The sequence below is a fragment of the Taeniopygia guttata genome, chromosome 1, assembly GCF_048771995.1.
Source record: "Taeniopygia guttata chromosome 1, bTaeGut7.mat, whole genome shotgun sequence".
Classification (NCBI taxonomy): Eukaryota; Metazoa; Chordata; class Aves; order Passeriformes; family Estrildidae; genus Taeniopygia; species Taeniopygia guttata.
In genome coordinates this window covers 92,650,473-92,676,399 of record NC_133024.1, presented here as the reverse complement: position 1 = coordinate 92,676,399, position 25,927 = coordinate 92,650,473, and the positions used below count along the sequence as shown (strand labels likewise).

Here is a 25,927-nt window from a genome sequence, read left to right as displayed (position 1 = left end):
GAAACTGAGAGAGAATCCCAACTCACTGCTATGAGAAGGAAGACATTGGGCAGAGATAATAGGAGAGGAAAGAAGACTGGAAGTTTAATTCCACATACAGCTATTCTTTCAGCAAGAACCATGGGACAAAGCAGTACACTTTGATAGGCCAAGAAGCAGAACCTGGGGCAAGAAGGATAATCATAGAATAATAGAACAGGTGAAGTTGGAAGGGACCTTAAAGATCATCCTTCTACCAGACCACTTTACTCAGAGCCCCATAAAACCTGGCCTTAAAATCATAGAATAGAATCATCAAATCATCAAGGTTGAGAAAGACCTCCAAGACCATCAAGTCCAACCTTTGACTGAACACCACCATGCCAACTAAACCATAGTACTAACTGCTGTGTCCAGTCATTTCTTGAAGACTGTCCAGACTCTATCACCTCCCAGGGCATTCTGTTCCAAAGTTCCTCATGTTCAGCCAGGTGCTGACCAGCACCCCCAGGCCCTTTTTCATTCTGCTTTTCAGAGCTTTTCAGGCACTCTGCCCCCAGCCTCTAGTGCTGCATGGAGTTGTTGTGCCTTGAACACTTCCAGAGACAGTGTCAACAGCTTTTCTGGGCAACCTGTTCCAGTGCATCATCACCCTCACAGTGAAGAATTTCTTCCAAGTATCCAATCTAAATCTACTCTCTCTCAGCTTAAAACCATTAAGAGCAGCGAAACCATGTGAAAAAAAAACAAAAAAACAAAAACAAAAAAAAAACACCAAAAAACAAAGAGGAAAATCTGAAGGCAAGGAGGAGAAAAGCTATCTGAAGAAGGGTATAGAAAAGAGTCCTTGCAAAGGGCAGCAACATACTGGCACTGCAGCTGCAAAGAGAGAAGCAGATAACTGGCTCATGGAAAACTCAAAACTTCATTTCTGAGAGAGCAGTCATGCTACAATAGTTTGCCAAAACCGTGCTTTGGTGTTGGCTCTTACTGAAGGTTGAAGGTAACTTCTCAGCCTGTGAGCTAAGCGACCACAAGGACAGTAGTAGTGATGGAATTTTCCCTCAAACACTGCCAATCTGAACAAAGTGAACGTATTTCACAGCTAGTGAAGTTCAGTGAAAATAAGACAGTTCTCTCTAATTGTACCATTTCTCAAACTTTCATGCTTGACTTACCCTTAGCTGCCCCCCAGTCCTGTCAAAAAGCCTGTCATTTGCTGCTACCTACAACAAACAGGTTCTTGTTCATGTGAACAACCTTTTGCCTTCAGACTAACTTTCAGAAATTACTGTATCAGAAACTCACTTGGTGCTCCCTACAGTTCAAGTATTTCTACTTGGTTTCCCTTGTTCCTTTGAAATATTTTCCTACCACTTTGTAAATTCTGTGTAAACATCAGGTACCACAGCTGAAATGGCAAATATCAGAGACATGGATGATTTCTTTCACCATTTATTTGCTCTGCCTGTCCCTATACACAGTATAAAAACTTGTAAATATGTTTGTAAATATGTTTTCCAACCATTTACTGTACCAGATGCCAGACAACCTAGCATCAGAGAAATTATACTGCTGCAGCAGTTGTCTATCTAGATACTACTAAATGCCTCCTCTTGAAATTTATCTGAAACCACAAAGTAAAAAACTAAAAAATACTGTGACCACAGGGCTGTCCAAGTACATGTAGCATCTATAAGTTCCATATCACGGACAGTATTTACTGCTAACTCCCTAACTGTAAGTACTATACATAGTTTTAAAAAAAAATCCTTTCATTAATACTTTTCATTCCTATAATTTACATTTTAAAATTGTAAAACTTTGCAATAAAGTAAACATATATATTAGAGCTGGATGTGCTTCATTGTCAAAGTCATGTGGTTTTTACCCTGTGAACTGTTGATGCATTTACTGTTAATACAGAGTTGATACTACAATATGGGTTGGTACTGGCTTTGCTTGGCTGAAAAAAAAATATTAAGATAGTGAACATCATGTTAGGGGTGTTATTTCTAAATGTCTGCAATACTTTATTCTGGCATTTATTTAAGTGTAGCTTATATATAGTGCTGTGTTTTAAATTTGTGATGAAAGCAGTGTGGAAAACACAAGGATGCTTGATCTTACTGCTGATCAAGGCTGGTGTGCTGTTTGGGTGTTTTCTGCTTCTCACACTATCTCGCCAAGAGAGCAGGCTGGGAATGCACAAGGAACTGGTAGGGGACAGTCCTCAGCTGATCCAAGGAATATCCACCATATGGTGGTGTCATGTTCAGCATATAAAGCTGGGGCAGGAAGGCAAAAAAATGGGGGGGGGGGAGGTGGGGGGTGGGATGTTTGGAGTTACAGCATTTGCTTTCACAACTCACTTTTGTTCATGACGAAATCCAGCTTTCCTGGAGGTGGCAGAACACCTGTCTGCCTATAGGAAGTAGTGCATGAATTCCTTGTTTTGCTTTTGTTGTGCTTCACTTATCAAGCTGTCATTACCTCAACCTGCGATTTTTCAAACTTTTCCCCTTCCAATTCCCTCCCCCATATCAAACTCGGTGAAGAAGAGGCTGTGTGGAGCTAAGCTGCCCACCACAACACAAAAAAGGTTCTGCACCTAAAAGCACGGATGAGCTTTTCTTTTGAAAGTGAAACTTTATTAATGCATTTGGAAGATATGACTTGTCCAGATTCCGAAAACAGCTTATTGCTAGCAGTTGTTTGCCCACCAACCCTTTTGATAATCACACCTCTCACATGTTTCAAAATAAAAAATGGTTAATCGATTAGGATTCTGATTATTTCTATTAATTTGGTGATGATCCACTTGCCACAGTTTTACAGCCTTAAACATAATGCATAATTTACTTATCTTGGAGATGGAATTTGAAAGTTCCATACCAAAACTCAAGGCATTCTTATGACTCAAGATGCATCCATGCTCATTTCTGCGATTATTTTGTGCCTTGAAAGACTGAGTTCTTTGGCTTTTTAGAACAGATGAGGGAAAGAGCCACATTGGCCATCTAGGGAACGGAAAATTGTGCATATCCAAAAACCACACAGTGGAACCAATTAGACACTAGTGGTCTTCTGAATGCATTTTTCACTGGACTAAAGACAGGCTTACTTTTCTGTACTGAAACAATTGCTAATACAAGAGAGAAATTGAGAAGAGGGATGTCAATGATTTAAGGACTTTAAAGTTTGCTTCTCTCATGTATTTTAAAGGTAAAAAGCAATTAATGACTGGGCCTACGTCCAGTCTGTTTAATTACTGTTTCCTGTCTTTTCCTCTATTGTTGTAATTTTCTATTTCAGTTCTGAGATTTTCTGTTCACATGCATTTATTGGAGTGTCGGTCATGAGTATGATTGCAGAGACCAAATTCCCACAATACAGACAGGATACAGGTCTCTACAGCAGAATTGCGTCAGTATGAAGTATAAGGATTAATGTCAGGTTGGTCCTTTGTGTTGCGATAGGAGACCTATATCAAAAAGCTACAGAATCTTTAAGGCTGGAAAAGATCTTAAGATCATCGAGTCCAACCATTAACCCTGCACTGCCAAGCCCACCACTACACCGTTTCTTTAAGCACTGTATCACTATGGGAAGAGAAAGAAACCCAAACTGTTCGGTGCAGTTTAGGGATTATGTGCTGAACTCATGTGCGTATACGTGTGTACGAGCGCACAAGATGCAAGGCAGCACGTCTTAGCGCTTCAACAGTGCTGGACGCGCCCAAGTCCCAGAGACAAACTTTCCGTAAGCTTCAGGTCCCGAACCCAGGCGAAAGCGCAGCTGCCGCGACCCCTGTCCGCCGGCTCCGGAGCCTGCTTTACCCACCCCCGCCCCTGGCGCGGGCCCGCCCGCAGCCGCCCCCTGCCCGGAGGAGCCGCCCACCCCGCAAGAGGAGCCGCGGCTCGGGGCCCTCCCCCTGCACAGCGCCCGGCGCGGGGAGGCGGGCGGAGCGCGGCGCCCCGGCTCCCGCATCCCTCGTCCCCATGCGGCGGCGGGCGGCGGGACGCTGCCGCCGCGGGAAGAGCTGCGCGCCCGGGCAGAGCTGCGCGCCCGGGCAGCCCGTCCGGCGGCGCGGAGCCGCCCGCATCGCCCGCCCGCCCGCTGCCCCACGGAGGTCCCGGAGCGACGCGCTGGGCTCCCGCCAGGGCTGAGGGCTTGAGGCGTCCTGACTTTCGACGGGGTCGTGGGGCACCCGGAGAAGGGCAGCGCTCGGAAACAATAGCAGTCAATACAAACCGGCACCCGGCGGTGTCTGCACGGCTGCCGCACATCGCTTATGCTTGTTCGGGGGGACCCAGCCGCGGCGGCGGACCCCGCAGGATGACGGGTGATGAGGAGTCCTAAATCGGCGTCGAGGCGGGCCACCGCAGGCAGCGATGAGCCTCGGCGAGCCGGTGGCGGAGGGGAGGCCGGGGTCCAGGTGACCGCCGGCCCCGCGCCGCCGGCCGCCCGCAGCGCCTCGGAGCGTCGGGAGCGGCGGGCAGCGCCTGCCGAGAGCGCCTCGCCCAGCCGCAGGTACGGAGCGGCGCTCGGCCACCGCTGCCGGGCGCGGTCGGGTGCGGGGCGGGCTGGGTTTGGGGTTCCCCGGCACGGGAGCGGAGGGGCGGCTGGGCTCTCCCGCTGGCGGCCGTCCGGCTTCCCGCAGCCGGTGCCGCCGTGTGTCGGCACCCGCCCTCAGCCCGAGCGCTCCCGTCGCCCGGTCCGGAGTGGACGTTCTTCCCTAATGAGAAGCATCTGTCCTCCGGTACGGCAGAAAGAAAAACGGAGGCGAGGGGGAGTACGGCTCCCCGCAGCCCCCTCCGCCCAGCCGCTGCTGGCGCACGGCCCGGGCCGCGCAGCCCCGGCCGCGCCCGCCCGGCGAGCGCCCCGCCAGGAGCCGGGACAGCGCCGCCGCTCGGGCTCCGCCCGTGCCCGCCTCCCGGGGCGGGGCCGCAGCCCATTGGCCGGCACGCTGCGCGGGCGGCTCAGGCAGCCAATGGCGGAGGGGCGGCTGAGCGCGCCCCCGTGCGGCGGGGCGGTGCGGTGCGCGCTGCTGCGGCAGGTCCGCGCGGAGCGGGGCCGGCTCAGCCTCCGTGACACGGGCAGAGCGCAGTGGGTCCCGCCCGCCCTTCCGCAGCCCTCGCGAGTCGCTGCAAACTCCTCCTCACCCCAGTGTCCTGAGAGGGACCTCTCACAAAAGGAATGTAAATGGGTAGGCTGCTTTATAGGAGGAATTTTCATTAAGGAGAATATAAAGAAAACAGCACCTGAAAATTCTTAAACAAATTACAAGCTATTTGTCTTGTAAAGAATGCTAAGCATCCCATTAACTTGACCACAGATATTTGGGAAACCCTTCATCCCGACGAGCCTCTCTTTTGAACTGTAATAGTTTGCACATGGTAATCTTAGGGAAAAAATGTGCATCTTGTTGCTTACAGACCTAAGACAATCTGACTTTTATACTACAAGCAAATAACTAATGGAACTAATAATACCTGGTACAAGTGAATTCTGTCATTGTCGCAGTCTCATATAAATGCAAATATAAAATATTTGTTACTAATAGCAGCCTGTATTCTTGTATGGCTTTAATTTGGAAAGCTTTCAAATTATTCTGTTGGTAGGAATAAGAATAGAAGTGTTTTAAACTCATTTGTCCAGAGTTATGGTGCTTAATTGGTATTAAGACATTACATACATTATTTGATTTTCAGACATTATTAGTGCTCAAGGTCAATAACAGTTGTGTTTTCTTGTCTGTGCTTCTTAAAATGACTCTCCATGGTTGTAGCCATTCAGACTTCGACACATAGTTCCAAAAATCTGAACTTGAGTATTGGTAGACATACTATTAACTTTTCCTCTGAGGTTTGTGCTCACCCTTTTAAACAAATTGTCTAGTTTTATCATTCCTGATCAATCATAATACCTGTTTGGTTTAGATTGCAATGTTACAGTATATCCAACATCACAGAGCGACCCATGGCAAAAGATAACAGAATCTAGATCTATGGCCGACCAATTCTTTCTTTCACTTTCTATCTCAACCATTCCCCATATCCATTATGAATGAGAGTCATTGAGCCACATTTTACTCTACCAAATGTTAATAGCCTGTCTAAAAATTAGGCAGCTAGGTGAGGTGAATTTGCTAATTTGCGACCTAATGAAGATCAAGCTCAGTTGTACTATTTCTACTTACCTGATGAGGTACCTAACTGATATTATTAATCTTCAGGTGATTATGGCTTGTTTTTGGTTTGTTTTTTTTTTTTCTTTCATTGACTGTAGAGGGAGCCCTGGCAATTTGCTTGAGCTAGATATGTCCCTAAAAAATTTGTAGTTTTTCTGTGAGATGAGTACTATTCTTGGTGTTCAGAATAAGCCTATAAAATTTATTACCATAGGGAGATAGCATAACTTTTTTAGAATAGGTATTTAGTAGAAATGAATAATGGGGGAAAGAATGACACTGAAATAGAAAATTACATGGAATAAAGAAAATGGCTTTCCAACTGAACTTGACCTTGATTGTCTACAGACTTTCTAGACAATGCAGATAATCATTAGGTATAGAAAGGGTTTAAAATATATAAAGAGTATATAAAAGTTTTTAAAAATCATAATTTCTTCTCTCTTTTCTTCCTCCCTGCCCCAAAACAATGTAGGAGGAGCCAGGCGAGGAGAGGCGACAAGATGGGGGAGTGTGTGGCAGCAGGAGCGCTGTCCGTGGTGCTGATGCTGGGGCTGGGGCTGCCGCTGGGCGTCCTGGGCTGCCCCCAGCCCTGCGCCTGCTACCTCCCCACCGAGGTCCACTGCACCTTCCGCTCCCTGCCAGCTGTGCCGGCGCGTATCCCTAAACACGTGGAAAGAATCAACTTTGGGTTCGTATGGCAGCGTAGAGCAAACACTTGTATGCTCTTAGTGCGGAAGCCTGGAATGCTTCGTGCACGCGTGGCAAACCAGGATCTCTGTGTGAACTTCTTGAGTAGAATCGTAGAGATGGGTACTTACTCATCGGTGCTGTATTTCAAACACTACAGCTGCTGGCATGGAGGAATTAGCTTAGCCTTTTTGTTTCAAACAAAAGTTAATATTATTTTCAAATAAATCTTTATACCACTGTGTGAGTTCTTTTTTGGCAAATAGAACATTTAGTCTTTTAGAGTGTTTAAAAAAGGTATTTAATTAAATCTGTTATGAGATTTATACAGAATATGGATTTTTATACCTGATGTAAAAAAAAATATGCAGTAAGAGTAAAATTCTATTATGTAACCCAGTAGCATTTTGGAGAACAATGAGATATAGCATATCTTAATACAGTGGTAAGAAATTTGATCCATTGCCTTTGGAGTTGTGGTTTGTCTGCCTTTGGTGTTGCAGTTTTTTTCAAGCAACGAAACATAAGCAGGATAAGCATATTTTGGGAAGGGATTTCTCAGACTTTAATTCACTGTCCTCTGCCAGGATATTGCCAAGTCACATCTTTCGGATTTTGAGACAAGAGGGTAGGGACTGTTGGTAGGCCTCATATCACAAAAGTACCTTGTTGGGTCATTGTGTGACATGGAAGAGTGCAAGAGTTGCAGTCTATTTCTCCTTGGTGTCAGGGCTGCCGCACTACCCATGACGAACTCACCCTGACAACCTCAAGGCCTGTAAGCTGCAACTGATCATTCAATGACTGGCAGTATTGACCTTGATTAGGTTTTTTTTTTGCTTCTCTGTAGTTAAAATTTTTGTGTCCACTAACATTTTATCCACCTAAAGCCTAATTTTGTTCTCAAAATGCTCTTGTGCTCAGTAAAGCTGTATAAAAGAAATATGTACTCCAATCCCTAAATTGCTTTTGAAAATGGGATATAGGCTTCTACGTTTCTAAGGTGTTTGAGCTGTTTTTTTAGTAATTTACATTATATTATACAGTGTTAGCATTAAAAACATTTCCTCCCTTTGTATTTCATCACTACAAATGACATTTTCTGAGTTGTATCCCTTCCCAGGAAGAAACAGTCTTAACTATCTGTTGTTGCACTTTCACTTTGAAAGAGTGCCTTTATCATATTGCTGTTTTAAGTGCAATGCATTTAGAAGGTGAAGAATATTTTTCTAACTGGTTATTATTCAGGAAAAAAGAATTTTAGACAAGTTAATATATTTTTTTAATTACTGATTCTGAAATAAGGAATTTTAATAAGATGTCTGCTATAAGCTTAGTGGATCTGCAGAAGGACTAAACATATTAATACAGTGTTATAAAATTTTAGCAAATTAAGGATCTTTAGATAGATAACATGGTGAAGATCCAAAAGTATTTTGTCCATATTCAAAGCATTTTAATTTCATTCTGTGTTTCCTTGCTTCCTAGAAAATACTAAGAAATTGGAAAAAAGCTCTAAAATTCTATGCTTAGTTTTAAGACCTCATGCCTAGATTAGATAATACATTTAATTTTCTGTATACATATGAGAAACACAAATGTAGAGCTAGGCCACCAAATTTAACTCTTCCAAACTGGCAAATAAAGCCTGATTTGCTTGTCCAAAGCAAAACTGATTGATTTTCAAAGAGTAGATTTTTCTGTATTCCTTATCTAAGAGGCGTTTCAGGGCTCAAATGATGTAATTGGAAGGTCAATTCCTAGATCTTATGTATTTAGTTAATGTAGCCAATTATATGTTGTAACAGTAAGTGAAAGAGGATGTGACTTACTGCTTCTTGTGCTGTTTGGAAGATAACCCATTTTTAATGTTTACTCTCCAAATCTCCGTGTATTTATTTTTAAATGCTGCTTTGGCAACACTGCAGCTTGTCTAGTTTGCCAGGCTCCATAGCATCATGGTTTGGCCACAGGCCATTAACTTATTTCCATTCTATAAACTGAGCTGCATGGAAAAATATACTGACAACTATTACAACTTAAATGCCTATTTATTCCTTTTACTCCTAATTTATGGCTAAAGTGCCACAAAGTGAGTTGAAAGAAATCTTAATGTAAACATAAACTAAGTATGCTTGGATCTTGTAAGAGTCTTTCAGTAACTTCTGGCCTTTTGACAATGCATTAAGGTCCCTCCAGTTTTTCCTGAAAGTTAGGTTACACTAATTTTACATTTGCAGTCTGTGACAGTCAGTGTATAAATTGTAACTGTATGTGTGATTTTTTTCCCCAGGTTCAACAGTATACAGTCTATATATGAAAACTCCTTTGCAGGACTTACAAAATTGGAATTGCTCATGATACATGGAAATGACATTCAGACTATTCCTAATGGTGCTTTGAAAGATCTTGTGTCTTTGCAGGTAATGCTTATGTTTTCCTAAATTTCAAAACTAACTTCCATGAATAATAGAAAACAGAAATACATGGGGTTTTTTAGTGCCTTTTTAGGATTAACATACCATTTCCTCCCAAAATACATTGAATATCTATTAGCTGTGCCTATGTCTAACTTGATAATGCCAACTAACACTCAGTTTTATTCTACCTCTGATCAGCATATCATTTCTCAGTGGTGCAAAAGATTTGAGTGTAGGAGGAAAAAGTTTGCTTGATTGCTATTCTATTTGGATTTAGATTTAAAAAATAATATTTGGTTCTTTTTTTTTTTTTTTTGGTTGATGTTTGTTTTTGTTTTGTTTAGGTTTTCAAAATTAGTTACAACAAATTGAAAGCCATAACTGGACAAACGCTCCAAGGACTTTCAAGCTTAATGAGACTACACATGGACCACAACAGAATTGAGTTTATTCATCCAAATGCTTTTAATGGTTTAACCTCTCTAAGGCTTGTCCACCTAGAAGGAAATTTGCTCCAGCAGCTTCACCCCAACACCTTTTCAACATTTATGGTCCTTGATTATTTCAAATTATCAACAGTAAGACATCTCTACCTATCTGAAAATGCTCTTAGGACCCTGCCTGCAGGGATCTTTCAAGGCATGCCCCTGCTGGAAAATCTTTACCTTCATGGAAATCCATGGGATTGTGACTGCAGTTTGAAGTGGCTCCTTGAATGGAATGAAGTTTCTGGAGGTAGGACCATAAGCTACCAGTGTTTATTGAACTCCTAATGTTGATTTTTTTTTTCCTGTACTGTGCATTGATGGTTTTGTTATTTCCTAAGTATTATTACCTACATGATGTCTAAGTGCAGTATTAAATTCTGTTACTGTTCAATAAATATGTGTATTTAAAAATACTGCAAAAAGCGAGCAGTTCTGTTTCATTAGATAAAAATATGTATTTAACAGCAAAGAAATTAGCCATTACATTGGGATGATGGAAGTGGTAGTGAAGTTTTTCACTGGAAAGGGATTATAAGCTTTTGCTGCATTTTCTTGCACAGCAGTATACCTTTGGGCTGCCAACTGTCCTCAACCAACAAAGCTACTGACTATATTCTCTCGTGGAAGGTTGTCACAATGGATTTGAACTTGTTTGTCCAAGGAAGGAAGGAAATCAGTTATCAAATTCCTGGTTAAGCCCTCTAACTTTCAATCTATTAACATTAAGGCTATAGTATGCATTCTTCACATCCATCCATGTTTCTTTATTGACCACAACTTCCTTTTATGATGGAGCAAATCTATTTTAAATATTTCAAGTTCTTGTAATGTATTTATTTTCAACCATGTAATTTTTTCATAAAATGGCTTGTCTAGCTTTGTTCAGGCTTAGAGGTGAGAAAAGTATCACGATGCCTAGGCTAGAATGCTTCTGATTGTGTGCGGAAGCAAAAAAGAGAGTTTTGTGATGTCTTTGTATCAGGAATACACTAAATGAGGAAGAGTTTGAGTGTCAGTTTTCAACTTGGGCATCTCAATGCAGCAGAGGAACTGGTGTCACACCAGAGCTACTGCTAAAATATTAAGAGAGAATTGGCATTTAATTGTAACTGAAGATGTCTCAAATGAGTCATGGAGTCCCAAGGTTTATATAATGATTTTTTGAGCACATATGATGGTAGGTCTTGTCATCTTAGAATACATAATTCATTGTAATTTTCCACTTGACTGTAGAACAGTGCTTTTTGGGAATGTGAGATGCTTGAATGGATAATATAAGTCTTCCTGACTAAACAGATACTTGAGTCATCTAATAGAAATACTGTATTTCACTAGCTTAAATTTTAATAATCTTACATTGTGTTCTTGATCCAAATTGTGTGTGTATGTGTAATGGGTGTACTTAAGTTTTCCTGTAAGTTATAATAATGAGATTAGTTGAACTTTCCTTCCTTAGTGCAGTGTTGGCTTGCTAGCATTTTTATTCAGTTAGGTTACCTTTTTACACTAAAACAGTAGTGATTTTTGGAGGGAGGAATAATTTATTCATGCAACTTTCATATATGACAGATTTTGTATCTGTATATGACTATAACAATAACTTCTTTTGGAATTCTGTCTAGAAAGAGTTATTAAATTTCTTCAGACCAGTATAGCTGCTGCCAAGTTGATTGTTGGCCAGTTATTCCTTATCTTTGAAACATCCGGTTTGAATCTGCAAGTGACAAACTGCATATATATCTATATATGTGTGTGTTTGTGTATATAATATATATATATTGCTGCATGTTTCTCTTTTGCCTGACATTTTGCCTTATAACCCACCAGTATATTGTTCATTCTTTCAAAGATCCTCATTCTTCAGGATGATACTTATTCCTAGAATAACTGTAATACATTTTATTTACTATATGATTCCAAATGAAAAAGCTAAGGTATATTTAACATTTGAGTGAGCATAACAATGTAATAAATGTATGATTGTTACTTTGCAGACAACATTCTGCATTGACAGAAGAGAGGAGTCAAGATTGTAATTTCCTGGTCTAGCTCTCCTCTGTTTTAGCTTTTTTATTATTATTACAAAGTTTGAAGTTGTTTCAGAGGTCAGGGTACAAGTGGCATTTTTTTTCCCCCTGCTGATAAATAACTTGTAAGTAGAAGAACTAGTCAGCCCATTTTGGTAGCTACAGTAAAATGTTTTGTGTACTGCTGATACTATTCTTAATCAATAGAGAAAAATAAAAAGCTTCCTACATTATTTAATGAGAAAGTCCAGCATTTCTCTGGTAAATGCTGTATTTTTTAAAGCTGAAAGGTCCCACTCCTCTTCATATTAGATCCACAAGTTAAGCTGTCACTAAAAATGCAGTCTTTTTCACAGAGTAATTTGTTACTGATTTAAATGTTGCCCTGCACACTTCGGTTTCTACGCATTTAATTCAGAGGCAGTGAATCTAAATTTTAGAAGGATGGAGAATTCAATCCTCTCATTAAAGTCAGAAGAAATTGTGGTCAGATTGAGAATCAGATGCCATTCAGCTTTAAAACAAAGAGGTGCCATTCTATAAGTCTTGCCTTATGTGTCATGCAACATAATGCAATCCTCATGAAGTTTATTTCGTATTTCTGAGAGTTGTCTAACTCTAGAACAGTTTTTCAGCTTATTTATCTCTTGTTTTCCCTTTTATTTTCTTTCTTCCTTTTTTCTTTATTTTTTTTTTTGCAGGTGTTTTAAAATGCAAAAAGGATAAAGCCTATGAAGGGGGACAGCTTTGTGCTAAGTGCAGCAGCCCAAAACAGCTGCAGAAAGAAGATATTCAAAACTTGAAAGATATTTCCTGCAGGAAGCCTGTAATTCAGTCCTCACTGAGGCAAAATAGCAGTACTCAAAATGAGGAAGATGGTGACAGTTATGAACTCCCTCTGGAAGAACTTCAGTCCTTGCCATGGAACATTACTCTAAATATGACTGATGAGCATGGCAATATAGTCCACCTGAACTGTGAAATCAAAAAGCCAACAGGTTCTACCAAAATTCAGTGGAATCAAATCCAGACTCAGGACATAGACATAAATGCCACAATTGCACTGGATTTTGAATGCCCAATGAATCGAGAAAACTATGAAAAACTATGGAAGCTTATAGCTTACTACAGTGAAGTACCTGTCAAATTAGAGAGGGAACTTATGCTCAGAAAAGAGCCTAAAATAAGCTATCAGTACAGGCAAGGTTCAGATTATGATGCTCTTTACTACACAGGTGTAAAAGCTCAAATACTGGCTGAGCCTTCCTGGGTGATGCAGCCTCTTATAAATATCCAATTAAACAGGCGCCAGAGTACAGGGAAAAAAGTGGTGCTATCTTTTTTTACTGTGTTTTCTCAGACAATTCATACCAAAACCACCAGGCAGCAGAGAAACTGGGTAATGATAGAGCAAAATCAGAGCACAAGGAGAGCGCAGAGTGTGGTGGAAGGGTCAGAGTGTCAGCTGAGCTGCATTGTGAAAGCTTCTGAGAGCCCCTCCATTCAGTGGCTTTTTCCAGATGGAACTAAACTGCAGGCACCTTTTAATGAAAAAGACAGTAGGTTTTCCATTCTCAGTAGTGGCAAACTAATAATCAAAGCAGTGAGTTACGCTGATGGAGGGGTCTACCACTGCATTGCCCAAGTGAGAGATGATATGGATATAATGGCTTACAGACTTGTTGTGCAGCCTGCAGCTATTCAGGTAGCTGATTCAGATGTAGTGAGAGTTGAAAAAAATGTTGGTGATCCAATAGCTTTGCCATGCAATGCAATTGCCATCCCAGACCCACAACTGAGCTGGATTCTTCCAAACAGTCAGGTACTCGATGATTTATCAAACTCTTCAAAAGGCTATATGCTGCCCAATGGTACTTTACTTATTCCAAGGAGCCATGTCACTGATAGTGGCCATTACAGATGTGTGGCTGTCAATCAGCAGGGATCAGATCAGATTGTTGTAAGGGTCACAGTAAATAAAATGGTGTCTGACAGGTCATTTAAACGAATAAAACTAAAGAAGCGCCCAGGCTCAAAGGATTTGTCAAAAACAAGAGGGCGGGTCATAGACGATGAAGAGGGATCAGGGGCAGGAGGGGTGGAGGAGTTCCCACGACGAAAGAACCACCTAAAAGACTGGGAAATACCTTTTAAACAAAAAAGTGACCAAGTGCCAGAGGCTCAAATTAAAAAGGGGAAGAAGGGCAGAAGGAAAATGAAAATCTGGAAAAGTACTGATGGAACCCAAGACAGCAATGTTGCAGAAGGCCGGAGAGTATTTGAATCTCGAAGGAGAATTAATGTGGCTAGCAAACAGATTAATCCACAGCATTGGGCTGACATTTTGGCAAAGGTCCGTGGGAGGAATCTTCCTAGAACAACAGCTACAACTATCTCTGTAACAACTTCATTGCCATCAGTCATGCAGGAAACTACTCCTGCCCCTTACCCCTTAACCAGCCCTCCATCTTCAGAGACAGGAGCTGATGTAGTGGATTCCTCTGCTGGTGCATCACCTGTGGGTGAAGATGAGCAAGTCTCAGTCACTGTTTCACAGAACACGGAAGTGTTTACAGTCGAGCCAGAAGCTGAACCATTCTCCAACCACAGGGCTTTAGAAACACCTGCAAATACTGGCACTCTAGAGATTGCTTTGTCAGGTCCATATTTGACTCCTGTCTCTGCAACTCCACAACCACAAGGGGAGCAGCATCTTGATGTCAGGACGGATGATTCAGTTGCCTTTGCTGAAGAACCTCTAGCCAAAAAAATTGTGACAAACTTTCCTAATGTTCAGAGCAGTTTATTTAGAGTGGAAAACGTAGATAAAACTGTATCTTCTGTATCTGAAGAAAATTCTGCTTTTGCTGAGCTACCACTTGATGCTACTCTCCTTGCTGAGTCTCAGACTGTAAATCTTCATAGCACCTTGGAGAAAAGCTTGACATTAAATGAAGTGGGCCCAATTAGTGTTGACACAGTAACTTCAATCCCTTCTCAGTTTGATGAGATCATCCCAACAGATTCTGGAACTACTACTGTTCCTTCATCTACTTTTTCATTTGTTAGAGAAAAGAGCAATGATGCAAGATACCAGCGCAAAAAAATATCCACAAATCATACAAAAATGGCAGACCTAAGTAACAGTTTTCTAACTGCCATGCCCATCAGGGTTCAGAGCGAAGAAGAACCTGAAACTCAGAGGAATACAGTGACTCAAGAAAGCATATCCAGCAGTAATGCAGACAATTCTCAGACAGAGGAACATAGAAACCTAGCTATTCCGAAACATGGTCCCATATTCATTTTGCATAGTGCTAATGCTCCTCATAAAACAGCAGAGGGGTTAGAAACAGCTTCGTCCATGAGTAGATTGACCACTCTGGCCACCACAACAACTCCATATAGAAAGACCATGCCTTCATTTATTACTCAACATGGTAGAAAAAGGCCTTATGGGAGAAGGAGAAGGCCAAACAGAATCCGACAACGACCAAAGCCTTTGCCCCACATTGTTTTAACAACAGAGGGAATGCCTGTAATTCCAAGGACACCTGGAATTGAAGCTGTTACCAAAACTTCTTCTGCAACTCTTAAAAGCCCTGATCTTAAAAACACCAAAATAAAGGCTAGGGAAGAGGAGCATATGCAATCCACTCCTTCATTAATTCCTGATTTGGGTGTCACAGAGGAAATTACAAAAATCAGAGACATGATCACAACTTTCTCTTTTAGGCCTACTACTTCTCCACCTGGAACTAAATATGTGACACGCCCTACTAGCCCTGAAACCTTGGAGCTTCCAGTGACTGAACCATTCACAATTTTATCATCATATGCTGTACATGATGCACTTCCCACAAAAGAGTCAAGTGTACCTCTGAAACCAGAGCGAAGTGAAGTGCCAGCATACCACTCATTAGACAATGTCTCTGTGGAGAAGGACACAAAAGCAGATTCTAAAACTGTGGATCATAAGGCAGATCAATCAAGGACCCCAACTTCTCCTGTATATAGAAACAGCTCAATACTATCAACAAAACAAAAATCTCTAGAAGAGCCTAACCTATTTGACTTAGAAGTTGTGGTTAATGAAACACGTGCTGGAACATTCCAGTTGGCATATCCCACTATGAGTGACTTAAGTATTCCTGTTGGCACAGTCGAAGCTTTTAAGGACCTCTCAGTTTCAAAAGAGCCATGGAAGCCCACAGTATCTATAGAAATACCAGCAAAGGCTGAGCCACCTCAGCATTATGAGATCATTACTTTATCCTCCTCTTTCAGCACTGCAGAAACTCAGACTTTTCCAGTTAGAGAGACAGAGAAATCTGGTACTTCCAAGGCTGGGACAGAGCCATCTTCCTTGGACAGAAATATGTTACATGTGTTTTATCATTCACAGACGACTGAAAAGCCTCCTACTACGTCCACTGCTTTTACTCCATTTATAAAACTTGTCACTCTTCCCCCTTCCATTTCAAGCACTTCACATCCTTCTCTTCATTATACCACCAAGGAGAGTAATGCCTTTAATCAAGAAAGGTTCCCAAAAGCAAAACAAGTTGGAGCAGATGGTGGCGAAATAGTGATGACCTCAAAACAGAATGTTCACCCTACTCCTTCCTCTAACCAGAACAGGATTAGCATACAGTCCAAAGATCAGCAATTCAATGAGTTGTATAGTAGCAAGTCAAACAACAGTTTACTGCTAAATCCAAATCTTCCCCATCCACCTGCTGGAATGATACCAAGCATAAACCAAAGACTACCTGTTGTGCCTCCAAAGCACATTCCAGTAAGAGGCACGATGAAGCTTCCCGTAACACAGGGCCCACTTCGCTATTTTATAACACATCAGCCTCTTCATTACACAAACAAACCAGAGATAACAGCGTATGCAGCACATACCACCCAGGACAGAAAAAATTCTGCTTCCCAGAGAGAAACAGCTACCCCAACACAAGCCTCTCCATTTCACAAAATTAATCCATTAACTGAAAGCAAATTCAGTAATCAGGGTCAGAACAGATACAACCTTAATTCAAGATTTTTTGGAAATAACCATGTTCCAGATAACAGAGGCACAGCTGGGAGACTACCAAGTCAAGGGATCCCCTATTACCCCAGTTCCAGAATACCATTCCTTTTCAACAGAACGAGGATATTCCCTCACTTAAATATGCATCCTAAACCAGATGTTCCTAGTCAACTAGTGCCAAAAGACACAAATGAGAAGAAGGTTGCTCAGGTCTTACCTACTGGGATTACATTGCAGAAAGCTAGAGCTATTCCAGTGCCTCCAGTGCCACATGCCACCACGACCACATCACCACAAGTGGTTTTAAAGATCACCCCTCCAGCCTTTCTCTCTCAGCGCACAAAACCGCAAATAACCACTACAGTTGATCCTTTTAAAAATGTCCATGATCGTAATCAAAAATTTCCATCTGTTCCTTACCTGGGAGGCATTATGCCACACAATTCCACTATAATTCAGTCTTCCACTAATTTTAGGGTACACGGAGAAAGACCTAAAATTATCACAAAAGCATCTCAGACCATATCCATCCTTGCTGAAATGGATGCTTTTATCCCTTGTGATGCAGTTGGGGAACCCAAGCCTTTTATTACTTGGACAAAAGTCTCTACAGGTAAGACAGATAAAAAATGTGTTGTTCCACATGGTTTGTGGGGGGGTATTGAACAGAATTGCAACATGATCACGGGAGTACTTCAAAACAGTGAAATATACTTCCTGTCACTTATAATCATTGTAGAGAAAATTATTAATTGCAACTAATCACTACAAGTAATAATAGATTTGCAGTGTTCCTTGTAGTAAAAGAAAACCTCTACCATTTAATGAGTTTGGTTTTTAAGAGTAATTTTTGGGTGTGAAAAGCAGCCAACTTTTCTTATTCATAGCAGTTAGAATTTTATTTTACAGCAATTATATTACAGCAATACTTGTGAGTATGGACTTGTTAACATTACCGCCTTAAATATTGATGTGTGTGTCATCTCCATATGCAAAAGTAACAGAAAAGTTACATAAAGATTTAAGAGGGATCCTAAAACAAGGCCTTCAAAAATTTCCATGATGTCCACGTTTGCAAGCTAGTGGTTAGTTCTGCAATAGGACTAATATTAAGACTAATTTGTCTTTGGAGAGTGTCAGGAGACGTCATGTGGGCCCTCTGAAGTTGTAATTGGTGTTGAATAAACCTAAAATCTCACTTAAGACTTCTTTATTGCAGTAATGTACATTTTAAATGCTTTGAATTTGTCTTTCTTTCCTCTCACTTTCACAGGAGCTCTAATGACAGCCAACAGCAAGTTACAAAGGTTTGAAGTCTGGAAAAATGGTACTCTCCTTATCCGAAATGCTCAGCTTCAGGATCGTGGGCAGTATTTATGCACAGCTCAGAATCTGCATGGTGAAGATAAAATGATTGTTGTGCTCACAGTTGTAGCCCACCAACCCAAAATTTTACTTTCCCGCTATCGAGATGTCACAGTCTACTTTGGAGATACCATAGCAATGGAGTGTCAGGCTAGCGGGACTCCAAGCCCATTAATTTCATGGATTTTCCCAGACAGGAAGATCTTGCAGGCAGTCACAACCACAGAAAGCAGGATAATGCTTCATGAAAATCGAACCTTGTCTATCAAGCAAGCAACTTTTTCAGACCGAGGAGTTTACAAATGTGTAGCCAGCAATGCTGCAGGAGCTGACAGCATTGCAGTGAGGCTGCACATTGCAGCTTTACCCCCCATCATCCAGCAGGAAAAGCAAGAGAACATTTCTTTGCCACTTGGTAGCAGCATTAACATCCACTGCACTGCCAAAGCAGCACCTTCACCCAACATCCGCTGGGTGGTCTTTGATGGCACGCAAATCCGACCGTCTCAGTTTGTCAATGGGAATTTATTTGTTTTTCCTAATGGGACTCTTTACATTCGAAATGTCTCCCCCAAGGACAGTGGGGCCTATGAGTGCATTGCTGCTAACATGGTGGGAGCTGCCAGGAGAACAGTACAACTCCACGTGAAAAAGCACGCATCTAATGCTAAGATCACTGGGAGCTCTCCTCAGAGAACAGATGTAACATACGGTGGCATCCTGCATTTGGACTGTAGTGCTTCTGGTGACCCTTGGCCTCGGATATTATGGAGATTGCCTTCCAAAAGGATGATTGATTCCCTTCACAGGTAAATTACTGTTTGGGGTGTCACAGGTAAATTGCAGTTTAGATGAACTTAGAGAAGACCCCACTCATATGTACAAGTTTCCTTCCTGACTTCTGTGCGTTTTGAATGATCCTCCCAATCCTTAAGAAGGAATTTCAAATTATATAAAAAAATATAAGTCATATCTTAGCATAATTTTCTTGAAAGCAGTATAACTCTTGAAAAGTTAGCTTCAAGTTTTTAGGATAAGCTGCCACTATGTAAACATAGCAAAAAGTCCAGATATAGAGTTTGTGTGCTGCTTGTTCCAATGTGCTTAGTATAAATAATATTGCAGAGGTGCCTGCTTGTCCCCAGGAGAAAAGGGATCATTGAATTTTATCTTTCAAGCAAATCATTACTTACAGTAAATACAGGGCAAGTAAATCAACTTATAATTACTTAAACACAATTATTTTAATGTCATATATAAACAAATGTTGCCACACAATAAGGTCTATGCATACCTGGTTGTATATAAATGCCTAAAACAATACTTTCTCCAATGTTTGCAATATCTAGTAAACTATCACTTCTACAAACCTACAATAACTGTCCTAATACTTGGCTAAAAACAAATTTCTGTGCTATAAATTATTCATAGCTCACCTTAGAGCATTATAAAGAGACGAGAAATGCACTTTAATTAAAATGCATAATCGGGAACAATTTTCTTCACAGCTGAACATAGTAATAATTTTTTTTATATTGACAGGAAATATATTTAGGTAACCTGTATAGCACAAAATATAAAGCATAAAATCCAGATTGCATTTTATGCCTCATAGTGGTAGCAAAAAACCACTGTGTTTCTTTTTTATTTTCTCTCATGACCTTTATGTGGGCTGCTTTTCAAATACTGGAGATCTTCTTTGGGGAGAAAACTGTGGCTACTGAGGACATTGGTTTTGACCACAATGCACCAATTCCATAGTGAAGTGGAGAGGAATAATAGCTCTTTTAGCATACTGGAATTTTTTTTCCTTAAAAAAAGGAAAAATTACCAACATTTTGTATCTTTGTGACTCTTCTAAATGTTTAATATTTATACCTAATGCCAGAGAAACTTCCTCATCTTTATTTGTTTTCAGCTGAAGACCCAGGTACCAGACTCCATTATGGTCCATAAAGCCTCATGTGGATTATATAATTCAGAGATCTCATATTTCAATGTTATAGAATAATGTACAAGTAGTCAGAAGCATCAAAACCACCATAATTTGTTATTTAGTGGATGTTTAATGGTCAGAAACAGTATTAAAGTAATTAAACACAACAAAATTATGTGGTAACAAGTACGTAGAATTATTTTTTTCTATTTGCTTTTTGGTGATGAATATTCTGGAAATTTCTGACCATCTAATTATTTAACAATAGCAATTTTCCTCTCCTATTCTTTTTTTTCTTTTGTTACAGTTTAATTGTTATCCCCCCCAGATATCTCTCAGTAGTTCATACGCAAAATGTGATTTTGTAGCTCATGTTAGGTTCTTTTTTCTTTCTTTACAGCACTTTGGAGACTAGAATCAAAGTATTCAGCAATGGGACTTTGGTTGTTCATTCAGTTACAGACAAAGATGCAGGAGACTATTTGTGTGTGGCCCGCAATAAGATAGGGGATGACTATGTGGTCCTCAAAGTGAATGTGATGATGAAACCAGCAAAAATAGAACATAAGAATGAGTATAACCACAAGGTCAAGTATGGAGGGGACCTGAAAGTTGATTGTGTAGCCACAGGTCTGCCAAACCCAGAGATCTCCTGGGGTCTTCCAGATGGCAGCATGATCAATACTTTCATGCAGTCGGATGACAGCGGCAGCCGGACGAAGCGATACGTGGTCTTTGATAATGGAACCTTGTATTTCAATGATGTTGGACTGAGAGAGGAAGGGGACTACACCTGCTATGCTGAAAACCAGATTGGGAAGGATGAAATGAAAGTGCGGGTCAAAGTAGTGGCAGAGCCTGCAACCATCAGGAACAAAACATACATCGCTATTAACGTACCTTACGGCGATGTTGTCACTGTAGCATGTGAAGCCAAAGGAGAACCCGCTCCCAAAGTGACCTGGCTTTCCCCAACCAACAGGCCTATTCCTGCCCTATCTGATAAATATCAGATATACAGAGATGGCACCCTCCTCATTCAAAAGGCCCAAAGGTCTGACAGCGGTAACTATACTTGTGTAGCACGGAATAGTGCTGGAGAGGATCGGAAGATAGTTTGGATTCATGTTGATGTTCAGCCTCCCAGAATCAATGGTCATCTCAGTGCAATAACATCTGTGAGGGAGACAGCCATCAGAGACAGCCGGAAACTTATTGACTGCAAAGCTGAGGGCATCCCTGCTCCGCGTGTCCTGTGGGCTTTTCCAGAAGGGGTGATCTTACCAGCTCCCTACTATGGGAACAGGATCACTGTGCATCGCAATGGTACGTTGGATATCAGAGGGGTGAGACAGACAGATGCTGTGCAGCTCGTGTGCATTGGGCGGAATGAAGGTGGGGAAGCGAGACTGCTTGTGCAGCTCCTCATCACAGACCACTTGGAGAAACCCTCCTTCAGAGATCCTGTCAGTGAAAGGATCACTGCCATTGCTGGGCACAGCATCAATCTGAACTGCTCAGTCCAGGGGAACCCCAAACCCAGCACAAGCTGGATTCTTCCCAATGGCTCTGAAGTGCTGAGTGGCAGTCGCCTGCACAGATTTTACCATAAGAAGGATGGGATCTTACATATCAGCAGCTTATCTGCTGGGGATGCTGGGACCTACCGCTGTACAGCCAGAAACCCAGGAGGTTATATGGAACGAGTAGTCTTCTTGAAGGTGGGACTCAGGCCAGAAATTAGCAACCAGTACAACAACCTGGTGAGCATCATCAATGGAGAAACTCTGCAGCTTCACTGCATCACCCAGGCGAGCCACCGGGCACAGATCTCTTGGACACTGCCCAATGGTATGGTTATGGATGCCCCCCAGGCCGTGGGTCGCTTTTCCCTGATGGAGAATGGTTCACTGACAGTGCGTGAGGCTTCTGTATTTGACAGGGGCACTTACCTGTGCAAAGTGTCAACAGAGTATGGCACTTCTGTTATGACTGTGCCTGTCATTGTGATTGCCTATCCGCCTCGGATCACCAGTGAGCCAGCACCTGTCATTTATGCCAGACCTGGAAACTCAGTTAAACTGAACTGCATGGCCATTGGGATTCCTAAAGCAGAAATTACATGGGAGCTTCCAGATAAATCACATCTGACAACAGGAGCTCAATCCCGTTTGTATGGAAACAAATTCCTCCATCCTCAGGGGTCATTAGTCATCCAGCAGTCCACTCAAAGGGATGCAGGCTTCTATAAATGCACTGCTAAAAATATACTAGGCAGTGATTCTAAAACAACCTACATACACATATTCTAACATTAAAACAAGTGCCTTTGACTGGATACTGATGTTCAAGTCACTGCCAAACACGTGCAATGAGAGGAAAGTACTGCTTGCAACAATGGCTAACAAGAGAAGAAGGAATTAATCTGCATTTCTTTTGTACTCAATATGGTAGTAAGTCTGGAACTGAGAAGACTAACATGTTGAAAAAGATTGTTAAGACTGTGTAATGTGGTTTTTCATGCTATCCAATAGCATCTGAGAACTAAAGTACTTTACTGTCAATAGTCCAAAGCTATTTCTTGTTCTAACAAGCACCTTAAAAGTACCAAAGAAGTATTAACTGTTAATAAATGAGCTGCAATGATAGAAGTACTTTAGTAAAACATAATTTTCTTTATACCCTGCAGCGCCTTTTCATAATCTAGGCTTATAGAATATGATTATTAACCATTCTGTTCATGCTTCTGTCAGCTCTTCAAAATCAAAGACTAAATTAGCAAATAAAAGTGATCTATTTTAATAAAAATACATGCAGAGATTAGCTACCTTAACATATGAACACACATTTGCCAGATACTATGGATGCTGTGGTCAATTAATTCATTATATATTTTATATGTATTTTTAATCTGACTATGAGACTAGAAAGAGTAGCAATGAAATTGGTCTCATTTTATAAATTATTGGTCTTTACAAGACTCTGATACATTACAGTGTTTTATAATATTAAGGTCAATATACTGTACATTTTATAATAAAAAAATATTTTCCAAAAAATGTATTCACTGCTTTTCTTCTTTTTTTCTTTCAGAAAATAAGGAACTCCAAAGAGTGGTAGTATGGAGTAAGGTCAAAAAACCTTAAGTCATGTAGTGTTATATGTACTTGTATTTGAACCAATTTCTGTTTGTTTCATTTATAGATGTTTTAGAGAAGACAAATTAGTATAATTGTTTATATTTTTAAAAGTGATTTATTTATAGAAATTTATGTATATTTCAGCATATATTTGCAATGTCAATACTCTTTCTGCAGTCAAGGATTGTTTACTGGATACTGTCCATAATTTTATGAAGATTTTTCTCTTATGCTGTAGAAGTATTTGCTGCAAGGTGCTGACTATGCCCATGTCTCAACAAAGCATATCAAAATTTTGCAAATGTTAACTTACCTTTAAACATGTGGATTAGCTCAGATGTTCCTGAATTCTTAAAATTCTGCTTGTTCATAAAACTTATGTTTTAGAATATGGTTAGAATAAAAGCTTTATTTTTATTTTCTCTGTTTATCAAAACATGCCAGTAATGTAAAGTGTCTAGCTAATATTTACATTTTGTAAAAGCTGAAAGCAAAGATTTCTGGCCTCACAGGTTTATCCAGTTTAGAATATAGTGAGCTGTTGCAAAATGTATGCTTATTGTAATGGTAAACAGAAATAAGGTACTTAAAGTAAAATGTATTTTTATTAGAACAAGAATATAGAATTAAGTGAGAAGGGCATTACTGAAGATACAATTTATATTATAGAATATATTATAAAATTTATTTTGAAAAATTCAGTGCAGGCTAAAAATCTGTGGTTTGTACACAACTTCATTAAAGTTGTGGATATGTTGTCTAATTAAATTAATCTACTTTCTTTTTAATGGTTTAAACCCTTGGGCCTTTAAAGCACCAAGCAGTCCTTGAGGGGAAGCATGTTTCTAAATATCTGGAAGGGATGTAGCTGCTTCTGAGAATAGTTAATGAAGAAAGAAAAGAGGCATTTAAGATTTTTAACTAGATTGCCCATGTGGTTCTTTCTAATCTGGCTATTTTCCTTGAACATATCAGATACATCTTTAGATCTTTTATTTTTAACTTTATAGTAGTTTTCCAATTTGGAAAACGGTCATACAACATTTAATAATAATAATACATCCTGTAAAATAGTCTGAAGTCAGCATTTGGCATTGTAGTAGGAGTCAAGCACTTTTAATCATTTGTCCGGCCTTCACTTAACAGTTATGGGAATTTAGAAATATTTTTGGGTGCTGAATTACTTCTGTATATTTCTGTTAAGTAGATTTCTTTTTATGTTAAGGGAAGAAAACAGAATCCAAACCCAAATTCAAACATTTGATCTTTTAGGATCAAAGAAGGCATCAGGTCATGTTTTATTCCCCAGTCCAGAATTTTCACAGCTGCCAATGGAAGTTTTGGAGGCTAAGAAATGAAAGATTTGGCTCTAGACATTTTCTTAAGTCAAAACTTGCATGCTTGCAAAATTCCTTCAAAAGGGGACTTAATTTTTTTTTTTATGTGTTAGAATTTTCATTATGTTTGCCTTTACCCCTTTTGTGAAAATATACTCCCAATGAGAGACATAAAATATAATTTTCTTCCAAAATAAATGTAACCACAACTTAAAAATATCAAATGAATGCTTTTTACACTCAAGCAGTGTTGGGCCATATGTTGTGTCTGTCATACTCTTTCTGTGCTGATATGCCTGTTGTCCAGGATTTCTATCTTGAGTCCCTTTTGTAGAAATAAAGATATTCACAGGGAAACTAAGTCTGTTCTAGGACTTATAGTCTTGGGCCTGAATCTATGTGTCACTCTATGTGCTGAATCATCCATCAAATGAAGGCAGTCAGGCAAGTAGGACACTGAGTTTAAATCATAATTTCTTTTATTTCCAGGTAATTATCTGCAAGTTGTGTTAAATAAATTAACGATAAATTCACATTACTTCAAGGATGCAACACTTCATTAATTTTTTTTTTTTTCTTCAAAAGTCTTCATTCCTTTTTCAGACCAAGCAAGACCCATGCATTCAAAGGCAATGTAGTTTGTTCTTTTCTGATTTGGGGAATGCTGGGAAATTAGGTGTTTGCTCATGGTTTGAAAAGGTTTCTAAGATTTTACTTGATCAATCAAAGCAGTTTCTGGATAATTTCCATGGAAAGGAAAAACATTTATTGCTTTTGCTTTGTAAATGCAGAAGAAAGATTTGTTTATCTTCTATTTGCAGAAGCAGAATAACAAGGTGACTTATTACAACTGTGCAGATTGAAAATTACTGCAGTTGTTGATAAATTTTTTGGCCTTCACAAAAAGAGATTCACTGTAGCCAAATCCAAAACACAACTAGCATCTAGTAACAGAAATGGATGTAGGAATATAGACCAGAAAAGCAATAAATAGGAAATTTAACTAGGGTATTCATGTCTAGATCTGATAAAATTCCTAAAACACTATTGAGTTCACTTGCATGTTTTAGTGATTATCTTCAAATGCTTGTGAAGTCCAGTTGTGGTACAAGAAGACTGGAAAAAAATACCAAAGCTGTAGTTGAGAAAACATGGATCAGCAAAACTCTGGTATTAAGAGAGGTACTTTGTTTAGCTCATTATTAAACAATCAATTTAAGGGCATCTGTAGAATAACAGTGATAGGAAGCAGCTGCTCTGCCTGTTTCTGTAACAAATCGTATAACCACAATCTCACAAAACAATTATGTG

At 40.2% G+C, this 25,927-nt stretch overlaps 1 protein-coding gene across 1 annotated transcript; it reads left to right on the top strand.

The window, feature by feature from the left end:
* Positions 1–3,934: 3,934 nt before the first annotated feature.
* Positions 3,935–23,202, top strand: MXRA5 (matrix remodeling associated 5). The gene is made up of 7 exons (XM_072933692.1): positions 3,935–4,512; positions 6,648–6,863; positions 9,156–9,285; positions 9,627–10,017; positions 12,499–17,451; positions 18,112–19,012; positions 20,540–23,202. Exons 1-7 carry the CDS (start codon positions 4,328–4,330, stop codon positions 22,449–22,451), a joined length of 8,688 nt encoding a protein of 2,895 aa, XP_072789793.1. The 5' UTR covers positions 3,935–4,327; the 3' UTR covers positions 22,452–23,202.
* Positions 23,203–25,927: the final 2,725 nt, after the last annotated feature.